Raw genomic sequence first — 21,996 nt, forward strand, 5'->3', positions numbered from 1 at the left:
GGTTCGATCTCTGGTCAGGGAACCAGATCCCACATGCATGCCACAACTAAGGAGCCGAAGAGCCACAACTAAGACCCGGAACAACCAAAATAAGAAAAATAAAAATAAATAATAATAATAATAAAAAGATCACAGATTTTTTTTTTTAAAAAAGGAGAATCTTCTTTTATGGTCACACTGCTTTTACCACATCTTGATAATGACTTCTTATAAAGCACATTGTAGAGCTCCACCTAGTGGTTAAGTGGTGATTTTTGCCAATTCAACTAAATACAACGTTAAAAACATTTTTTAGTCAAGAGGAAAATGGGGGAGGTGTATTGGCGGATTATCTCTCTTAAAAAAAGCTCCTATTTCTTTAAAAAGTTTCTCTGAACTATTATTTTTAACGACCTTAAAAATATTTTTGTGTATTATTTATGCTGGTAGGAAATTCCTATAAATACATTATTTGGCTATTATTACATTCTAAGAGAGATATTATACAAAAATATATAGCCAGTAATGAATAATATGAGATAATCTAAGTCTTACACACAGAGTGGTTTTTAAGAATCTGTGTTCAGGACTTCCCTGGTGGCGCAGTGGTTAAGAATCTGCCTGCCAATGCAGGGGACATGGGTTCGAGCGCTAGTCCAGGAAGATACCACATGCCACGGAACAACTAAACCTGTGCACCACAACTACTGAGCCTGTGCTCTAGAGCCCGTGAGCCACAACTACTGAAGCCCGCGTGCCTAGAGCCCATGCTCCGCAACAAGAGAAGCCACCGCAATGAGAAGCCCGCGCACCGCGAAAAAGAGTAGCCCCCCGCTTGCCACAACTAGAGAAAGCCCACGCGCAGCAACAAAGACCCAACGCAGCCAAAAACAGATAAATAAATTTATAAAAAAACAAAATAACAAATACTCATTAAGGTTCTCAGAAAGCACAAGGAGCCCATTACGAGAAGGTACTTATGACAAGTTCTTAAATAGCAGAGTAACTCTGGCAAAGAGTATTATACGCTGGTCTCCTGAATAGTTAAAAACATTTTTCACATTTGGCAATGAAAGAATCCATATTATTAACTCTTATTTAAAAATGCTAACTATATGGGAATTCTTTGGCGGTCCAGTAGTTAGGACTCCGTGCTCTCCCTGCCAAGGGCCTGGGTTCAGTCCCTGGTTGGGGAACTAAGATCCCAAAAGCTGAGCGGTGCAGCCAAAATAAGATAACCATAGTTTACAAAGTTGATTTATCATTGTTTTAAATACACAGATCTTTGACCAAGAAATTCTACTCCTTGGAATTTATCCAAGAAAAACTTCACATTAGTACAAAAAGACATATGTATACTACTGATGAGAACTTAAGCTGGTAGAAGGCCATTTGGTAGAATCTATTAAAATAAAAATGTGCACCCTCTTTCACATGGAAATTCCACCATGAAGTATCCTTCTTGAGAAATATATAGGCATATAAAAGAATATTTGATGCAGCTTTTTTGTGATAGTAAAAAATTAGAAACAATTTAAACACTTATGAATTTGGCAAATGGTTAAACAAATGGTACTTCTATACTATGGAATAACAAAGCTATTTTAAAAGATATGTACTGTATGTATTGTTCAATGGGACCAGAGGTGAGTGGGAGTTACAAAAATATATAAGCTAAAGTAGTATTTGAGTACATTACTTTTGTACTATTGTCACAATTTTAGAAAACTAAACATTCTTCCTTGACTTTAGAGCAAGCACTTTGATTCCATAAAGACTCATTTATTATAGCTTCGCTGAGCCAAAAGATGAAAAGGTGATTTTTTTTTTTTTAAATTTAAAGTAACCAATCTCTAAACACAGAAAAGACAGAAATCTAATTCTACCTGCTTCTAAGGTGTCTGGTTCATCCGGTCTCTGGGCAATCTGTAAGTAATAAAGCAGAGAGCCATACAGGTGTGTCCTCACTCGCTGGAATCCACCACCTAGGAAAATATGGTAGCGTAAAAACCTTTTTTCAAATTAAGTTAAAACAAATACAGAAGTTGTAAGTTATAGAAAATTTAGATGAAAAAAACCTGTCTTCAAAATGAAGTCTAACAGTTTCTTCAATATGATATGAAGTGAAGAATCTCCAATAGAAGCGAACCCCACCACTGCATTCTCTGCAGGCGGAGGTGAGGTGAAAGAGTTATCAAGCACAAAAGCATAATGAGCCTCTCCGGGTCCCAAGACTACTGGCTGCTTCTGTTCTGTGCGAACGGCTTGGCTTAGGTGAGCGGTCAGGGTGAACACAGCACCTGCTACCACTGGCATTAACTCCTGTGCTGCTTCATCATCCAGTATCTTAAAGCAGAAAGACAAATCAGAGTGAGCACCCTGCTTTCAGTTACAGTCATTAACATGTCTTATACATTTAGCTTTTCAATTACCATAAGAATATAAGAATGGAATTGTATTGTTCAAAGACAGTAGAAGCTAATACACAAAAAGAAATTTAAATAGAATGCTGGGTAACATGTTCTTAACCAGAAGGGAGTCCTATCAGAATTCCCTACAGGTTTTTCATGGAAATTAACATAATGGCCTCACCACTAGAGTCTCCCATTCAGTAGGTCTAGGGTAAGATGTGTCATGTAGATTTTTAAAAAGCTTCCTAGAAAATTCTGATACACACTCTGGTTGAGAACCATTACTGTACAGAGTTAATACCTTTCTCAAGAAAAGTCTTAACACTGGCATTGCACAACTCTGTTTACTCCAAATGGGAAAAAAGGAGTGGCAAACTATATGTTTAAATGATATAAATATTCGTTTGGCAGTATAAAGTAACTTATGAAGCATGTCACCTTATCATGCACATCTTGTAAAATATCACGAATAATCAGCTGTCGATCCTCTGCCTGAATGAGGTCCTGAGGACAAGCTGTCAGTATAATTTCTACCAGCTGCCTCCATGACTCCAGAGCATGCCGTTTTGCATGAAGACACTGCAACAATTTGTTTCTTCCTACCACGTACTGAAGTATAGTGCTGATTTCCTAAAGCCGCAGAAATTGAATTGCAAGGTTAACACACAGGCAAATAACATCTTTTAAACAACAGGTTCCTATTTTTAACACTGTCAGTTAATCCGAAAACATTTATAGAATACTCTGGAAACCTTCCACATGCTTGCAAGTCAGCAGATAACTTTTCACATTATACTGGTAGCCAGAGCTATGAAAAATAATAAATAAGGCTGTGTGTGTGTGCACGCACGTGCGCATGTGTAAGGCAGAGGGCAGAGGCGATGTGCGTGGAAATGAGTTTTTAACCCCATCTTCTTTTTTCTCGCAACTGTCTAGTTATACTTACTCTGGAACACTAGAGTTCCCTAAAACCCAAGTTCAATGGCATGTTTCCTTGATGTGTCTTTTATTTCTTTGCCTCTTGCTTTGACCTCACCAACTGTGTTTCCATGAATGTGGTTCTTCCCACCTGCTCTCTGACCCGTATCTCCCCATTTGTGGTGACAAATGACTCCTTCCTCGCTGATAGGGAGCAAGTGAACTCTATTACACAATATGAAAAGGTTACAAAATCCTCAACTAACTTAGCAGAAAAGATGTTATTTCTTCTGGCATCCAGACATTAACTTCAGTTCAGCTTTTAACAGTCACAAAGTCAAAAGTGAAAGATACAATTAAAATTTAACTTCTAAGTAGTTTACTAATAATGAACTAGAAGTCAATTCACTGTTTTGTCTTCTAACTGGCAATTTAAGTAGTTAAGTAGTTAAAAGGGTAAAACTAACATATATTCAACAGGGCTTACCTCCATTAGTAGAGGTCTCTGTCCTATGGCTGCCATACCCTGAAGGGCATTTACTTCGGCTACAAGAACTCTATGAAGCAGCTATATAATTGAGAAATGAGAGAAAAATAAGACCATTTCAGACACTGGTAGAACAATAACCTAGCAATTACTCTAAACTGCCCTAGACGGAAAAGTTTCAGATACCTTTATATATAATCTAATAGTGGCACTGTCCAAGTTTCTGTCAAAAATAGTATATCCCTCACATGCTGGAGAGTGATACCAAAGAGCGTCTATGGCAGGAAAGTTAGTGGAACTGCACGGGATAGCTTCTTTCTACTAGTGAGGTGATTACCATTTACCTGGTAGAGAGTTAAAAGGGTAAAACCACTCCATTGTGATAGCTGGGTAGCATGACTACTAAGAGGTAGGTGATAGGGAACCTTTTATAGAGGCAAAATTAGTGTGGCCTATTCAGTTTTCTTTCCTGACTGTTTGAAAAGTGAAAACCAGTCCAATAAACCAATATCTCTATTAGAAAATAAAAAGTTATTTTTTCCTTAACGACTCAAAGTCTGAACCACTTGATACTGCACATGCTCTAAAGCAACGCTCACCTTGACATTGCAGACTGTCTGTCCCCGTAAATTCTTGTGTTCACAGTTAGCAATAACTTGTTCAATCTGGGCCCGATCAAAGAAATCCAATTGCAAAGGCTCAGGGATCTCCTGACTGAAGTCAATGGAGTCGAGAATACTGAGAATTTTTCGACGTACTAGAAATAATAAAAAGTAGTTCTATTTCACTTGGGACACTGAAGAGAAGAGCTAACCACCATACTCAGCTCACCCTCTAAGGCAGCACTATGTTCAGAAAGGACATCAGTCTGGAAATTGAAGACTGTGTTGAAATCTAAATTGGATTTTATTTCTAATACATTCATTCGCAAAAATATTGTTTTCCCATACTATCATCTTAGTTACAAAAAAAATTTTTTTTGATGACAAACAATCCTTTATATAGCTTTTCTACATCAGTTCAGAATTTGCAGATACAGGCATTAATTACCTCTTGAGATTTTATGCAATTTAATATATACGTATCTACAAATTTATTACAAATTCAAAGGGCTTTACCTTTTGTAGTAGTATCAAAGTGCAGGAACCCAGAGACAGACCTATTTTCATCTTCTATTCCTCCTTCCCCATCTGTTGAAGCATCAGTAATAAAAATCAGAAAAAGAACAACACACTCATAAAATTTATTTGGAAATAACAAACACAAGGTATTTTATTTCTAAGTCACTGTTTCTAGGTCAAAGAGCCCCTTGCAAACGGATGATTAAAATGCAAAGATGATGAGGACTTATCAACAACATTCATCTAATTCTTTCCGTCTCTATGAGATCCACTTCACAATTGTAGAGAGCATAATCAGAACTCCAAGAGAGGCAGGACCCAACCATGCCAGTGAGATGATTAGAAAAGCTTATGCTTAATTTGCATGTAAAATACGTATTAGAATATCTTGGGTCATGCTGGCTCAGTGTGACAAACTCCACTGTGTATCTGTGTCTATGAATACAGCAAAATGTGAATGCTCGAAACAACAATAAAATTGCAATTATGGGTGATTTTGTGTTTTAAGGAAAAGAATTCTAAAGGCAGAAAGAACTTGTTTGGCCTACAATCACATACTAACCATAAGATTCAGATTTGTGCTTGCATTCACACAGACCAGTCAGCAGCATAACAATACAAATGCCAACACATGTTCACCTGAGTATGGTTTCACTGGCATGTCATCCAGTAGGAGGTGAAGGAGCCTCTGGGTGTGTGACCGTTGGCGATTCAGAGAAGTCACCCTTAGTTCTATCGAGGCAGTCTTCATCAGCCATGACATTTGGTTCAGCATAGATATTTCATATTCTGGAATTGAAATATGAATGTTTAGTTTCCCAGTATAATAACACAAGATCAGAACAGACCTAAAATCCATAACTCACCAGATATTTTCCCATGTAACATAGTCAATATTTTATGAAAATTGGCACCATAATAATTTATTGCTCTAGAAAATTAAAAAAGAAAAAAAAACAGATGCCAAGGGAGAAAAAATAAACGAGTATATGTGTATGAAAGTTGAGCAAAAGCAACTGAAGAACAAAAGAGAATCAAGTTTCTGTCAACAGAATAATTTCACACAGACGTAGAGGATTCTGAGTCTACCATACCAGATGCAGGCCATCAAGTGTGTGGTGGCGGGAGACAGCGCAGTAGGTAAAGCTTGCCTCCTCATCAGTTACACGACCAATGCCTTTCCTGGAGAGTATACCCCACTGTCTTTGACAACTATTCTGCCAATGTTATGGCAGATGGAAAACTGGTGAATCTGGGCTTGTGGGATACAGGTGGACAAGATGATTATGACCTATTACTTCCCCTATCCTATCCGCAAACAGATTCTTAATTTGCTTTTCTCTTGTGAGTCCTGAAAATGTTCGTGCAAAGTGGTACCCTGAAGTGTGACACCACGGTCCCAACACTCCTATCATCCTGGTGGGGACGAAACTTGATCTGAGGGATGAGAAAGACACGATTGAGAAACTGAAGGAGAAGAAGCTGACACCCATCACCTACCCACAGGCCCTGGCCATGGCCAAGGAGATCAGTGGCATCAAATGCCGCTCGGCGCTCACGCAGCGAGGCCTCAAGACAGTTTTTGATGAAGCTATCTGGGCAGTTCTCTGCCCACCTCCCGTCAAGCAGAGAAAGAGAAAATGCCTGCTGTTGTGAATGTCTGGGCCCCTCCTGCCTGTCCCGTCCCCCCAGGACACTTTGTACGCTTTGCTCAAATGGTGGAGACTTTGCACTCAATGCCAAGTTTTTGTTACAGATTAGTTTTTCCATAAAACCATTCTGAACCAATCAGTAATTTCCAGGTTTTGTTTGTTTAAAGTACTTTCACATTCTATTAAAGTTTAGCCCTAAAATGACAAGCTTCCTTAAAGCCTTATTTTTCAAAGCCCCTATTCTTGCTCAGATTAAGAGTTGCCAAAATACCTTGTGAACTAAGTTGCACTGCTGGGCTAAGAACACTAACCACTAAACTGTTTAAAGACCTTTGTTTGGAAGAGACTGTAGCTTCTGAGGCAGGAGATGCAGACGCTCGCTAATGAGTTTCAGACGTGAAGAGCAGTACAGCCTCCTTCCTGAAACGCTGTCATTTAATGCATCCTGATTTACCAGCCCGTGTTCACTACCTAACATTGTACTTTACATCATAATGAATGAATGTAACAGCTCAGCTCTTTGGATCAATCTTTTTGATTTCATAGAGAGATTTTTTGAACAAATTAGTGTATTAGCTTTTGTGAGATTTTGAACAGAGCTCTTACTCCCATGCTCCCTCCGATGAAGCATTCTGCTCTGGCCGTGGGTGCACTGGGTGGAGTGTGTGGAACACTTGTGATCAGATGAAGACAGTATTTTAACAAAATATGGAAATTTACACTACATTGTATACGTAATAAACTATGAAAAGTGTCACAGGTAAAAGTTTTAAAAGGTTAATTTCTGTCAAATGCAGTAGATGATGAAGAAAGGTCAGTATTATCAGTAAGTGTTTTCTTAAGCTTTTCCTTTTCTTTAAACCTGCCTATCCCTCCTGAAATTGGGCATTTAATGCATCTTTGATCTGGTCATTCTCATAGTTGCAAACTTAGTATAACTGCTTTTCTTATAGAACCCCCCCCTTTTTTTTTACAAATTTATTTATTTATTTTTGGCTGCATTGGGTCTTCATTGCTGCTCGCAGTCTTTCTATAGTTGCAGCGAGCGGGAACTACTCTTTGTTGAGGTGCGTGGGCTTCTCATTGCAGTGGCTTCTCCCATTGTGGAGCACGGGCTCTAGGCACGTGGGCCCAGCAGTTGTGGCTTGTGGGCTCTAGAGTGCAGGCTCAGTAGTCGTGGCGCACAGGCTTAGTTGCTCTGTGGCATGTGGGATCTTCCCAGACCAGGGCTTGAACCCGTGTCCCCTGTACTGGCAGGTGGACTCTTAACCACCGCGCCACCAGGGAAGCCCCTAGAACCCCTTCTTAATGAGCAATATGCCTCCTTGTATTATAAAATCTTTCTGAATATGCATTAGAAAAAATTTTTTGTAGATTAATAAAAGTGCATTCCTGTTTTCATGTTACTTTATTCAAAGCCAATAAGTGCTTTCCTTGGTCTTCTAGTAACTAGGTATAAAAATCATGCGCTGCAGCTTTACAGTTTTTAAAATACTTTAGATATTCTTAAACTGTAAACCTTGCCAGATCACCGACACTGCACCTAGACTAATAACACTGATCCCCCACCGCTTGCCTCACTGAGTGCACACACACTTCCTGTCTTTGCCCGAACGATGTTCCTTGGGGTCTGTGAGGCTATGTAAACCCTGTGCTCATGCTAACGAAGTTCTGCACAACTTACCCACTGGCAAGAATATGAGCTTGGACCTTTCAACCACTAGAACAAAATCGTTTAAGCTGACAGTTGCAGAATGGTGGAGTGTTTTTACATTGATCTTTTGCTAATGCAATTAGCAGTATGTTTTGCATGTATGACTTAATAAATCCTTGAATCATGAAAATAAAAAAGAAAACTCAAGTAATTTGCAAATATTTAACTTGTTAAAAAAAAACACTATCATAAAATTTGATTCTTATTTCAGAAACAAATACATTTTTAAAAACTAAAATAAATCTAAATTGCATAATTTTATGATGTCTTGAGATTATGGAGGACATTTGGTCTAATATATAATTAAAACTGGGAATTCCTTATACAATATAAGTTTTTGAATCCAATATTATTTCAATATGCCTGGCTTTGAAGTCCTAAATTATGACAGTTTTATAAATATAAAATTCACCAAACACTACTACTACTGCTAGTAATAATGATTACAAGCAAAGCTAGATCAATTTTTAAAAAGTAGAAAGCATAACAGGCAAGATATTAACTGTTTTTTTCTAATTAGGTATTAAAAAGGGTTTCTTAAAAACCTTATAAACAAAATCTTAGAGCTAAAAATAAAATACACTTATTATGAAAATGAAGTGAAAATTTTCTACCACTAGGTAATTCCCAACAGTCTCTCACACCATACTCTAAAAAGTAAATAGAAGCTGATAACTACTAGTAATGGAAATTTATTATGAAATTTGTGAGCCTAGATTTCCTAAAACATAAAGATAATACAAAATAAACTTTAAAAAAACTCAATAAAACCACTACTGTCTGGATATAATATGAACTCAGAAAACTTATAACTTGATCAAAAAGAAAATTATATAAAATAGAATCCTATAAAACATAGGTAGCCTGGGATAACTGTGTTGATCAGGCCAATAATCTAAAGTTATAGTTTCCATCGTAATTAGTTTTCTATTTTTCATTTCAAGACCTGAATTCGTTTCAATATATACACAAGAAACAAAAGTAAAACAGATTTTTATGAAACAATTTCACTCAAAAAATCTAAATTTCCAGAATCTTCTTATATATTTTCTTATCCCTTCAACACAATTTTAAATTTTTATTTGTTAGTAAAAGGATCAAATTCCATCCTTAACAGGCTATTTTAAAATAATTTTATGCTGGCAGTTAAAACATCAGGTTTCTCAAGAACAAATTACAAAAGCAACCCAAAGGAACACAGAAGCAAAGTAATAAAATGAGAACAGAATTCCACAAATTCTAAAACCGCTACCCCCAACTGTTATGAAATTAAAAATCACTCAACACATACTTTACAGATTTGTTTTAATAATAAGGGAAAATAATGTCCTACCTTTGTTAGAAAATGGTAAATGTTGCAACTGAGAAAATAAGAAGTCCTGGCTGGTTCTCAAGTATCTCATAGTAGGACCAGATGTATCAGAGCATGCACATAACTGATATATCACCTAAAGAATTACAGTAAAATAAGAAAACTGCCAAATCAGCTTTTTATATTATACATTTTAAGAAAAAAGGCAAACTTAAATCTACTAAGTGGAAACTAAGACCCATTAGCAACTAAAGCAAAATGGATAACACATGTACATATAACATAAAAGCTCAGAGTTACAAGCAGTTCTTGGCACACTAACTCAAAATATACTGGAATACAATTGGAGAATGCTGACAACAGTATTATGGGACTAATCTTGAAATCACCCTAAATATATTAATATTGAGTTGGCCAAAAAGTTTGTTCGGGTTTTTCCGTAAGATGTTATGAAAAACCCAAACGACATTTTTGGCCAACTCCAATATATATACATGTAGTTAATTAACAGTTTTAGTATTTTAACTATTATTAGTAGCAAATTACTCAGAAGTAACTTCTAAAAACCAAAGTTATGTATTAATCAGTTGATAAAAACTCTGGGATCAGAGAATCCCTTGCAGGCATCTAACTCTATGTATTCCCAAAGAGCAACGGTTCAGTATTCACCAATTCAGTGTTCGCTGTGACTATACAACTAGTAACGACAACGGACTGTAAATTCAATTTGTGTCTAGAAATACAGTCTTAAGAAAAATATAAAATAACAAAAGGTAACTAAAGATGTTGAGTAAAGCAAAGTAAAAAGACTAGAAACAACCTAATGTAATTTATACTGTAGCAGCGTAGAAAGTTTACGGGGGGGGTGGGGGGGACACAAAACTGTATGTCTACTGAACATACCTAAATAAATAACATGTATACCCAAGGAAAAGATAAGAAGGGAACACAAGGTAAAGCTTAAGTACTTACAGATGTATGCTTGTCTTTCAAACAGCTTTGATATTGTTTTTGACACTCTATAAACACTGAACTTCTCAAAACAAAACCAAGTTATTCATATTAGATGGTAAGTTAAGAAGCTTCAAGAACAGATGCTCAAATATGCTCAGATATGGGAGAGGTAATACTATTAGAGGGAGAAGGACACAACAGTGAGTTCCAAAAGCATGAAGAGCCACTTTGCAAGGGTTTGCGTGATACATTTCCTAGTTCCCAAGACCAGGTAGGAAAAATTTCCATCGTTAAAGTGAAGAGAGCAAAGGCACAAGATTCAGTGTCAACGCTTCAACCAGAAGACCTCATACTGCTGGATGATGAAAGTATCAATAAGGCCCAAATTATTTCCCTTCCATATGATCAAATTTATTTATTTATTTATTTTGATCAAATTTATTTTTAAACTAAAAAGTTCTTCTTAGAGGTTTAATTTTTTCCTGAAGCATAGTGAAGTATAAACCTAGAGGTTGGAACTTCCCTGGTGGCGCCACAGTTAAGAATCTGCCTGCCAAAGCTGGGGACACAGGTTCGTCCCCTGGTCCAGAAGATCCCACATGCCGCAAAGCAACTAAGCCTGTGCGCCACAACTGCTGATCCTGCGCTCTAGAGCCCACGAGCCACAGCTACTGAAGCCCGCGCGCCTAGAGCCTGTGCTCCGCAACAAGAGAAGCCACCGCAATGAGAAGCCCGTGCACCGCAAGAAAGAGTAGCTCCTGCTCGCCGCAACTAGAGAAAGCCTGCGCACAGCAACGAAGACCCAACACAGCCTAAATAAATAAATAAACAAGCAAACAAACAAATAAATAAATAAACCTAGAGGTAAAGGAAGCCTCTTTCATTAAAAATGGAGCAGTGCTTCTTGTTAAAATGCAGATTCTGACTCAGCGGGTCTGGAGTGGGGCCTGAGATTCTGCGCTAACAAGCTTCCAAGAGGTGATGCTGATGATGCTGGTCCACATTTTGAGTAGCAAAGTCATAGAGCACGTGTAATAAACTGGCAGACTGCTGGTTTAGACATGTTTTGTTTGGCCAGTACAGTGTTTCGATAAGCAGAGGATCTGGCAAACCAGGGCCTGCATCCCAACAGGGTAAAAATGAGCAGGGGCTGAGTAGCAGGGCATGTGCTCTCCAGTCTGCCAGATTCTCCTCTCCCTCCCCTCCCCATCTATTTGTCTTAAATCTGGTTTCATTCACTTAACTTCACCTGCCTAACTCCTTTAGCCCAGATGATTAACCTTATCAATTGCTTCTACCTAAATATGTCAAAATCTGTAACACTGTGCTAAAATATACATCAAGTTTGTTCCCAAATTAAGGGATTCACAGGAAGACCTAGCTGTAGTACTCAGAGGTGAAGGGCTGTTTGGATAGCTAGAGGACAGAGGAAAACAGTAAAGAATTACAAAAAGAAAAACAGGAAAATAACAAAGAAAAATCTCCATGTTACTAGAAGTTAATGACGCATTTCTTATCATGAAAATGAGAATCAGGGTGTCACTTAAATTGAGAAATTAGTCGTATCTTATAAAGCCTAGTTCTTAAAATACTTATAAAATGAATAAAACAAGAAATAAACAAAAGAATAAAACACAAGTAAGACAACAGTTCTCATTACAGTTTAAACTTACATTAATTTCACTGTCTACCACCTTACATATAGCTATAGGGCAGCATAATTTACATGGTTCTTAAAAAGTACTTTCACTTACATTCTTGCATTCTCATGTAAGTCTCACAACAGCCCATTTCACAGATTTAAAAACTCAGAGAAGTTTCATGGTATGCCCAAGGTGACGTAGCTAGTTAAGGGGCAGAGATAGGAACCAGAGGTCTTCTGACTCAAATCTACTACTCTCATCACCAAAAAGAAACAACTTGAAACACAGCATCCTTGAAAAGTTCCCACATTATCTGGTCTAAATGCATCCAACTTCCCTTATTTTTCAAGTGATCAACATATAGGATCATGTAGATCTACAGGATTTTTATCCATAAATGAAAGACTGGTCAAACCGCTAAATGAAACTCATTTCAATTCAGTCATACTGTTATTCTTTCATATCTGCGATGGAATCAAGCATCTAATTAAGCTTCTTCTCCTAGGTGCTACAAAGTGCAGCCCTCTGTATACCTGGTAACACAGCTCAGCGAGTTGAGGAGATTCTCTCACTGCCACCGGGCCTGTTCTCCCTTCAGTTCCCTTCTCCAAGATGTTTAAGATGGCATGAAGGCAGGTCCGAGGGCAACCTAACACTCCTGCATAAAACCAAAAGGAAATTCAGCTTCTCTTTTCAAATTTCTGCATTAAAAACCTTAATATCGTTATAAAACTTAAATTCCATATACATATACCCTACCATAAACATCCTTTCAAATATTGATACAGAAAATGTATTAAATACTAACTTTTCAAGGCTTAGTTTGTCCACACTTGATTTAAGTCCTAAAGATTGGCCCATCACATTACCTTTCATACATTATTTATTTCTTTCAATGAATTATCCCATGAGCCTGGAATTCAATAAATGACCATTTAGCAACATAAATATTAAAAGAAATAAATGCCTATGTGTCTTATGGCTATACCTGGGTCTTGCAGGTTTGTGGTACTGACAGGTTTCTTCAATTCAAAGCCCAATAGGTAGAGAGCAAGATTTGGTGGATTGCGTTCCAGAGAGGTGATGAGAAGATTCAAGATGTGGATTCTTGTTTCATGACGGATTCCAGCTAATTTCTTTTCAAGTTCTGATCCTTAATGTGGAAATCACAAAACAATGAAAAGTTAACATATAACAAATGGAAAAATATAAAACTTGTATCCCAAACCTCCATGTTTTCTTTAGTTTTAGTTTACTTGATTAGCCATTACATTAAGTTCAGATTTAAGAGGTTTCCCAAAAGCCTTATATACTTTTATGCTAGCAAATTCTCAAATTTCTCTTACATCACCACTAGACAGCCAACAGTTTTCTTTACAGTAAGCATTTACATAAAATAAAAAATATACATGTTAATCTAAGACATACCCTCTTCTAGACGTACAAATTCTTCTGTATCTTCACTATCCAAACACTCCACAAATCCAGCCATCAGCTTCTGACTTACACTCTGAAGTCATATAAAGATTTTAAAGTGACTAAATATTAGAGAAACTATGATAAATATGATATATATTTATAAACATTTTTCTATAAAGAAAAAAGGCAAATCTGCTCCAAGGAAAGTATTTAGGTTTTAGTTACATTTTTTTTTTTTTTTAGTTACATTTTTAATTAATATAAAACTGAGTTCCTTAACTGAGTGCCATTTAGCTTGCTATAGAAATAAAGAAACAAAAACTTTTAAAGTTTATTGGTTTTAAAACTTGCTTCACTAATTTTCTTTCCCAAAGAATCAAACTAGTTTTTTAAAAAAATAACATTAAATTGCTATTTCATAACTTCTTCATTATATACTCAACGCCATCAGATCTTAACTAAAATATAAAATAAAATTCTCACCTTCTCTCTTTAGAAATGTACACATACACCAGTTTTATATTTCTGGGCTGAGAGACTAGATACTACTTTACCTCCTTTAAGAACTCTAGCAGGATGCTATGGGGACTTCCCTGGTGGTTCAGTGGTAAAAAATCCGTCTTCCAATGCAGGGGACACGGGTTTGTTCCCTGGTCAGGGAACTAAGATCCCACATGCCGCAGGGAAACTAAGCCCACACGCCTCAACTAGAGAGCCTGCATGCCGCAGACTACACAGCTCACACGCTCTGGAGCCCATGCACCACAACTAGAGAGAGAAAACCTGCACGCCACAACTAGAGAGAAGCCCGCGTGCCGAAACGAAGAGCCCGTGCGACACAACTAAGACCCAACGCAGCCAAAAAAAAATAAAAATAAACAGATACACTTAAAAAAAAAACAAATAAAAAACAAGAACTCTAGCAGGATGCTAAAATTGGTAATAACAATTCATACTCAAATGAATGCCAGCAAACTGAAAATCTTCATTCAACATCCCCTAATTAATTATGTGGTTTCATGAACTTCATCCAAAAACCAGATTAGACATCTATATTTTACTATAAATAATGGTTCTCAACTTGGGCAGTACTGCCACTCCAGAAGGCACTTAGAAATATGTGGGGGCATTCTGAGTCATCACAACTAGAGATTACTACTGACAGACAGTGGCAGGGAACCAGGGATGCTAAGAGTCCTGCAATTTGAGGGACAGTTACACATAAAATGAAGATCTGTCCCACCCAGAATGCCAGAAGAGTCCCTGTTTCAAAACACGGAAAGACAATAATATTCTTCAACTAGCAAAAGCAGTGATTACCAGCATAAAATACAAAAGGCCAAATGTCTATAAAGAGAAAGAAAAACAGCAGATTCCCCAATTATAGCTATTCAGTGAATAGAAAGAGAACTATTATAAATTGGACTAAAAGAGGAAAACATCTAAAAACGTTCTCCAGTGTATCAAATGAAGTGACACAAATGTGGGTCACCAAAAAGCCATGGAAGTAGACAACTCACAACAGTGAAATCAGAATAGCAGAGGCTCACTCACCACTGAGGAAGGGTGAAACAAAGGATGCAAAAAACAAACAGAAGTTGCACTTACAAACCTAATAATCACTTTAATGTGCCTGGAGTAGCAAGAGTCTCATTAGGCCATACAGTCATATACCATAATACAGAGTATAATCACATACTATAGTGTATATAGTATCACTGGGAATGGTATTATCGTCAAACACAAATCACAGCCCAGCACATGGGTAGGCTTTCATCCATCATATACAGATATATTTACTCTCAGAATTTTTCCACATACAAGAATAAGATGTACTCAGGAAACACCAAAAAATAACAACAACAAAATCAGTTACCTGGTCATGTGTGAAATCTCCAACCAATTTTATCTGAATATTGGAATTGCAAGAGATACAGCAGAGGATCTTGGCACTTTCAAAAGCCAATTCTGGATTAGTATTGCCATGATATAGGTATCTTTAAAACAAGAGAACATTTGAGGAACTATGTGATGAAATTTTTGCTTCTTACTATTCTCGATACAGAACATTTAGGATCAGGGCTTCCCCTACTCATACAGCACTTTTGGGTAAATTAGACAAAGGTTTTCCCTTCTAACTAGATGTAACCTGTTACAGGTTGAATCATGTTTTCCCAAAATTCATATGTTGATAGCCAAACCCAGAATGACCTTATCTGGAAATAGAGTCTTTGAAGATATAATTAACCAAGCTAAGATGAGGTCATCAAGGAGAATCCTAATCCAATGACTGATAACCTTATAAAAACGGGAAATGTGGACACAGACACACACACAGGGAGAATGCCACGTAAAGGTGAAGGCAGAGATTGGGAGATGCTTCCACAAGTCATGGAACACCAAGCACTGCCAGCAAACCACCAGAAGTTCAGATTATACAATGAAAAGTTTGCTCCCCAGTCCTATCCTCCAAACATCCAATTTCCCAAGAGGAGACAAACAATATTAAGATTATGTCATTTTGTACTTAGAAATTTTTAGGACATAGAGTAAGTTAGAAAGGGACTTCCCTGGTGACGCAGTGGTTAAGACTCAGTGCTCCCAATGCAGGGGCTCTGGGTTCGATCCCTGGTCAAGGAACTAGATCCCACATGCATGCTGCAACTAAGACTTCACATGCCACAACTAAGGAGCCCATGAGCTGCAACTAAGAAGCATGCCTGCTGCAACTAAGACCCAGTGAACCAAATAAATAAAATAATTTTTTTTAAATGTACTTAAAAAAAAAGAGTAAGTTAAAAAGAAGAGAAAGATTATAAGGTTCAGAGTAATTAAAATCAGAGAAGCAAAAGAAGATAATAATAAAATGAGACAAAAAAAATTTTAAGCGATGCATTAGGGATCTGACCAGATTTGGAAATCAAAGCTAGAATGCCATCTCATTCATTTCATCATTTCTCTACCTACAAATGCAACTTACCTGGCAATGTTCACCACATTATCAGCCTTCTTAGTTCTGGGATTGATTCCCTGCAATAGCTGTTCTAAAGGACAGACTATTAGAGCCAGCTGACTCTCTCTTAGAAGATCCATAAAGAGGTTTTCCTTTTGCAGAGTAAGATTGAGAAGTGCAAGGCAATGTTGCACTGCTTTCTCCAGGTGTTTCTTCCCTATAGAGCAAAATCAAAATTAGAAAGTTCTACATGAATCTTAGAAACTCATAATCAATTCTTAGGAAAACAAGATAAAGGACAAGTTCCAGATTCAAAAAGACCTCAAGTTTTCAAACCTTCAGCAGTAACTTTACAAGACTCCTCACCCAGACAAGTCATGGTAACTTTTGTGACTCAGATTACTTTAATGCAATGGCTTCTCAGTAATTTTTCCTGTATCCTTTCCCTGATTATTTAGAGCAATGGTTCTCGGATGGGAGTGAGCTTGGCCCCAGAGGACATACAGCAATATCTGGAGACACTTTAGGTTGTCACAACAAGGGATGTGCTGCAGGCATCTAGTGGGTAGAGGACAACAGGACAGCCTCTACATTAAAGAATTATTCTACCAAAGGTGCCAATGGTGTTGAGGCCAAGAAACTGATTTAAAATAATACATAACCATTGTGGAAAATCTGGAAAATAAAGAAGCAGAAAATATAAACAAGAGTCACCTATAATCCCACCATTCAAATTGAAAATACATGTGCTCTGGAACCAAACTGCCTAAGTTCAAATCACAGCCCTGACCCTGAAGAAAGATGTGAAACCTCTTTATGCATCAATTTCCTTATTCATTACATGGAAATAATATCATCTACCACATAGGGCTTTTGTACAGGTTAAATGTATTAATACATGTAACGTGCTTTTAAAATTGCCAAATGCAGGGCTTCCCTGGTGGCGCAGTGGTTGAGAGCCCGCCTGCTGATGCAGGGGACGCGGGTTCGTGCCCAGGTCCGGGAAGATCCCACATGCCGCGGAGCAGCTGGGCCCGTGAGCCATGGCCGCTGAGCCTGCACGTCTGGAGCCTGTGCTCCGCAACGGGAGAGGCCACAACAGTGAGAGGCCCACGTCCGGCAAAAAAAAAAATAATTGCCAAATGCATAGTAAGCACTCAGTAAATGATAATAACTACTAGTAATAGTAAATGAAATTTATTGAACACTATGTACCACACCCAATAGCAAGGGCTTTTACAAATACTGTGAAGAAAACAAAACAAAGATTAAAATTTAATTAATTAAATTAAAAAATTTAAAGTTAGACATGTTAAAGATGTTAAAGTGATAAGAGATAATTATGATTACCTACCAAAGATCCTGCAATAAGACAGTTATAATGAGAGTCTCTGTACTTTAGTCTGCTTTCACTTTTAATATACTTTCATTGTATGACTCACTAAAACAACACTGTAGATACAGAGAGAAAATCTTACAGTGGAAAGGAAGTTCAGAGGTCATCTACTTCAAACCTTCAGTTTACAAAAGACAAAACCAGCAAAACTGTTTTCAATATATGAAGACATTCAGGCACATACCAGGGAAAGGAGCATAGGTATCAAGCTGCTTAACGCCTTCCTCCAGTAAACTAAGAGCAAGCTCCAACATTGGTGACTCATTCAGAAGATGATACATCAGACTAAATCCTGGTGGCTTATAGGCTATGATTTCTTCTCCTAAATAGAACATAACATAGTGCAAAAGATGGTGAATTAGTATTTTTGTCACACCCTTGATTTCTATGAAATATGTGAGATTTGTAAATTAAATGGTATCTAAACAGATGAAGGCAAGTTTCAATTTAGAGACAGTGACACCAACTATATACAGAGGTAATTTCCAAAAGAGCTGATCTGCACAAAGCAGTTAGTTCACATGTTATATGTTAACTCACTAAAGAATCTGTAAGGCAGTGTTCTTACTCCTCCATTCAGTGAAATTTTACTTTATTTTATCTTGCTCAGAACAATCAAAATGACTTAAACAATGCACCAAAAAACATAAAATTATAAGTTAACTTATAACCAGAAACAATTTATAGCTTATGTATAATAATTTATAAATTATAAATAGGCTTATAAATAGCTGACACCTTGTTTGAAAGTGACAGAATTAAATTACCTTGTAGTTCCACAAACTGGTCTACAAAATCTTCAAGTTGAGGTTCATAATCTCCGAGCAATTTATAAAACACCGCCAAAACAACCTCAGCAACTTCCCACTATAGAAAAACATAAATATTTCAATAACAGTAACAGTTCAAGGTGATAACCTTGCTAAGTTTTTCATTCCTCCTACTTTTCTCTAGAAAATGAGTGAAGTCCCCTTTCTACTTTATTTATGCTAAGCAATATAGAAATCCCGGTTCATTTTGCTTTGTTTTGCTAAAGAACAATGGATTGGTTAATTTTTCAAGGTAAAACATTTGTAAAAGCATTAGTCTAAAAGAAACATTTCTATAGCAGATATTTGGGCTTTGTTAATAAATCTAAAGCACTCAGTATCTAGCCATAGTCAATTTATAATTAAGCAACACCAGATTTGAACACCTCTCCAAAGTGTCAAATATTTCAGTTTCTCTAAGAATCTCAGCTGGACAGGATCGGAGAAATCATCTCATTTAATCAACACTTATTTTGCAGGTGAAGCAAGTGAAGCTCAGAGCAGTGAATGATATCCCCAAGACCATAAAGCTTGGAAGCAAACGTGCTGGAGGTCTAGCCCTGCACTTCTAATTCCCAGACCAGTGTTCATGGCTCTAGCCAAAGTTAAGAATCAAAAAAAAAAAAAAAAGTTAAGAATCACTGGTAGGCTTCCCCCAAATGACCTCATTATCACCTCTTTGTTTAAAATGTTTTTAAAAGCTAAGTAACAACAAGGAAAAATATTTATGCCAAAGGGAAAATATATATAACTGTACAGACAATAAAATTAAACTGTTTAAAAAATCCACTGCATAGAATTTTAATGAGGCTGAGTTTGGTAACTGTACATGGTGGTTTTTTAAATATTACTTTAGTCATTATTTCCACTGCACATTATTTTATCACGGCTGATTTTGAGAATTGGGATAATCATTTTTAAATTATTTTTAAAAAATTATTTACTTTTCTCTATTTTCCAAATTTTTCAAAATAATTTGTTTAAATGAAAAATACTTATCACCACATAATAATGGATTTTAGGATTAATAAATATACACACTGCCTCTAACACTCTGTTTATAGTTATTTATCTCAATCCAAAGCACTGTTTTTGAGAAGCTAGTGTTCTAAAATACAAAGATGTAAGTTAAACCTTAAGAAGACTTCCTAGTGAAACAAATTCACAAAATTGAGGGAAAATTTCTTAGGGTAATATGTGGGGAAATAAATGGCAGCTGGGAAGAGCAGCAGTGCTAGAAATATAGAAATGCATGGGTGAAAAATAATAAACACGGAAACAAAGTTGCTGACTAAAGCTCTAAACCCTTAGGTCATAATGACCTTTGTAAGAAAAGGCAAATAAGATATTTAAAAGAAATGCCAAAAAGTATCAGAACATTTTGTTGAAGAGATTGCAATTATCAGCATCCATTATCCATCGGAAATGACTTCTATTAATGAGGCATGGCTGCTGTTATAGTTTTCATCCAATAAGGAAACATATGTTAATAAGGTAATTCTAGGGCTTCAATAAAATGTATGCCCCTCTCAGTGTTTATTTCTACCACATGAGAAGCAAAACTTCTAAGGCAACTGACAAAAAATAAACTTGTTATTTGGGACTAAATATTAGAAACAAACTATGTCCAATGATACGGCAATGAAAAATAAACTATGCTAGATACAAGTAATGATTATGCAGTCATTAAAAAGACTGTTTTCAAAGAATCTTTAAGAGCATAAAAAAAATCCTCATAATACTATGTTTGTGGCCAAAAAGGGATACAAGCTAATGCAGCTCATTATCTCAGTTTAAGTAGATATGCATAAGAAAAAGAATAATAGTTAACCTTCCCTTGGCAACAGGATTATGGGTGATATAATTCCTTCATATATTTTTCTATATTTTCCTAATTTCCAAAATTAGCATGAACTATATTATTTTATAGTCAATAATACAACAAATAAACCCAACAGGTTTGAAAACAGCAAACTATAAAAATAAAGCAGAAATGTCCCTACAAGATATATCCAAGGGTAGTCTGTGAACCAATAAACAGTATTATAGACTAAAGTGAATTACATCAGAACCTGGAAGGGTTTCTTACATAGCTTAGTGGTTATGAGCTTGGATCTGGAATCAGAGTCCTAGGTTCAAATCCTGGTCCTGAACCTTAACCAAGTTCCTTAACTTTGCTAAGCCTCCATCTGTAAAATGGGAATATTAATAGTACCTGCCTCACAGTAATATTAGAATTACATAAGCTGATATATACATTTAGCTCAGTTGTGAGTGTACTGCAACCAGAGCAAATATGTACATAAATGTCAGTGCTCCCTCAGCCGCTATCCACGGCAAACATACCTAATGAATCACAATATGCCTTTCCACTAAACCAGACTCCACGACCCAGAAGTGCTACTAATCATTAGAAATTAGTGCGCAAGTTTAAACTTATTTCAATCCCTAACCAAAATCATCCCAATAAAGAATAGTATGTTTCCAACTGCCAAAGGTGTAACATTTTTGGTTCAATTTTGGTCAAAATTTGTTCAATTAAGGATCTAAATGACTATGACTTCATATTAATTACATTACTGATCAGTAAAAAGTCACTGCTTTGGTTTTAATGCCTTAATTTATTTTTTGATGCATATAAACCAATCAGACCATGGATATGTCAGTATAAGACTATGAATTTTACTAACTTTCAAAAGCTAAAATGAGCTTATAGCATCTTGTACCTCTAATAAAAGAAAAAGCAGCAATAAATGAGTAAGGAGACAAAAGTTTTTCTCTGAACATAACCTTTTCAGCTGCTCTCCGGTAAGCTCTTGTACGGAATCGGAGAAACACAGAATCTCTAAGGAACTGCAAATAAGGGTCAAAGCCGGGAGGCCGCAGTCCAGCGCCCAAATTAGAAGGAAAGGAGCTCTCCACCAGGGTACTAATTAGCTGGCAAAACGCACGAGTTAATGGGTATTCTTCACATCGGGATTCTATCTCATTTAGTTCCACCTTCCAAAGAAAAATAAAGGAAATTTGGTAACATAAAACCATCAGCTATAAAGTGCAAAGCATTTTTCAGACATTAACTCATTAATATCGGTATAATATCACACCCAAAGACCCACACAGATATTATCCTTTTTTATTTAGAGATAAAGACACAAAAGTTAAAAATGGAAACCTTAAATGTTTCTTTAAAAAAGAGGAAGGGAGCGTACAGAGAAGAAAAGAAACTAG

At 36.6% G+C, this 21,996-nt stretch overlaps 1 protein-coding gene and 1 pseudogene across 2 annotated transcripts in view; one reads left to right on the top strand and one right to left on the bottom strand.

The window, feature by feature from the left end:
- The window catches only part of NUP205 (nucleoporin 205), an 81,236-nt gene that overhangs the window by 31,040 nt on the left and 28,200 nt on the right, over positions 1-21,996 (bottom strand). For both annotated transcript variants that reach the window (XR_004038896.2, XM_030853921.2), the window contains exons 15-30: positions 21,559-21,768; positions 18,727-18,826; positions 18,144-18,281; positions 16,591-16,780; positions 15,487-15,607; positions 13,620-13,701; positions 13,180-13,344; positions 12,725-12,849; positions 9,616-9,730; positions 5,556-5,705; positions 4,914-4,985; positions 4,395-4,552; positions 3,796-3,876; positions 2,829-3,020; positions 2,058-2,325; positions 1,866-1,964 (exon numbers count right to left, since the gene is read on the bottom strand). Coding sequence is in view for 1 of the 2 variants with exons in the window: in XM_030853921.2 (XP_030709781.2) it covers positions 1,866-1,964; positions 2,058-2,325; positions 2,829-3,020; positions 3,796-3,876; positions 4,395-4,552; positions 4,914-4,985; positions 5,556-5,705; positions 9,616-9,730; positions 12,725-12,849; positions 13,180-13,344; positions 13,620-13,701; positions 15,487-15,607; positions 16,591-16,780; positions 18,144-18,281; positions 18,727-18,826; positions 21,559-21,768 (2,266 nt within the window). In the remaining variant the exon portion in view is untranslated. The remainder of the gene's footprint in view (positions 1-1,865; positions 1,965-2,057; positions 2,326-2,828; positions 3,021-3,795; positions 3,877-4,394; positions 4,553-4,913; positions 4,986-5,555; positions 5,706-9,615; positions 9,731-12,724; positions 12,850-13,179; positions 13,345-13,619; positions 13,702-15,486; positions 15,608-16,590; positions 16,781-18,143; positions 18,282-18,726; positions 18,827-21,558; positions 21,769-21,996) is intronic.
- On the top strand, positions 6,014-6,572 carry LOC115851713 (ras-related C3 botulinum toxin substrate 1 pseudogene; annotated as a pseudogene).

Source organism: Globicephala melas, chromosome 9 (genome assembly GCF_963455315.2).
Source record: "Globicephala melas chromosome 9, mGloMel1.2, whole genome shotgun sequence".
Lineage (NCBI taxonomy): Eukaryota > Metazoa > Chordata > Mammalia > Artiodactyla > Delphinidae > Globicephala > Globicephala melas.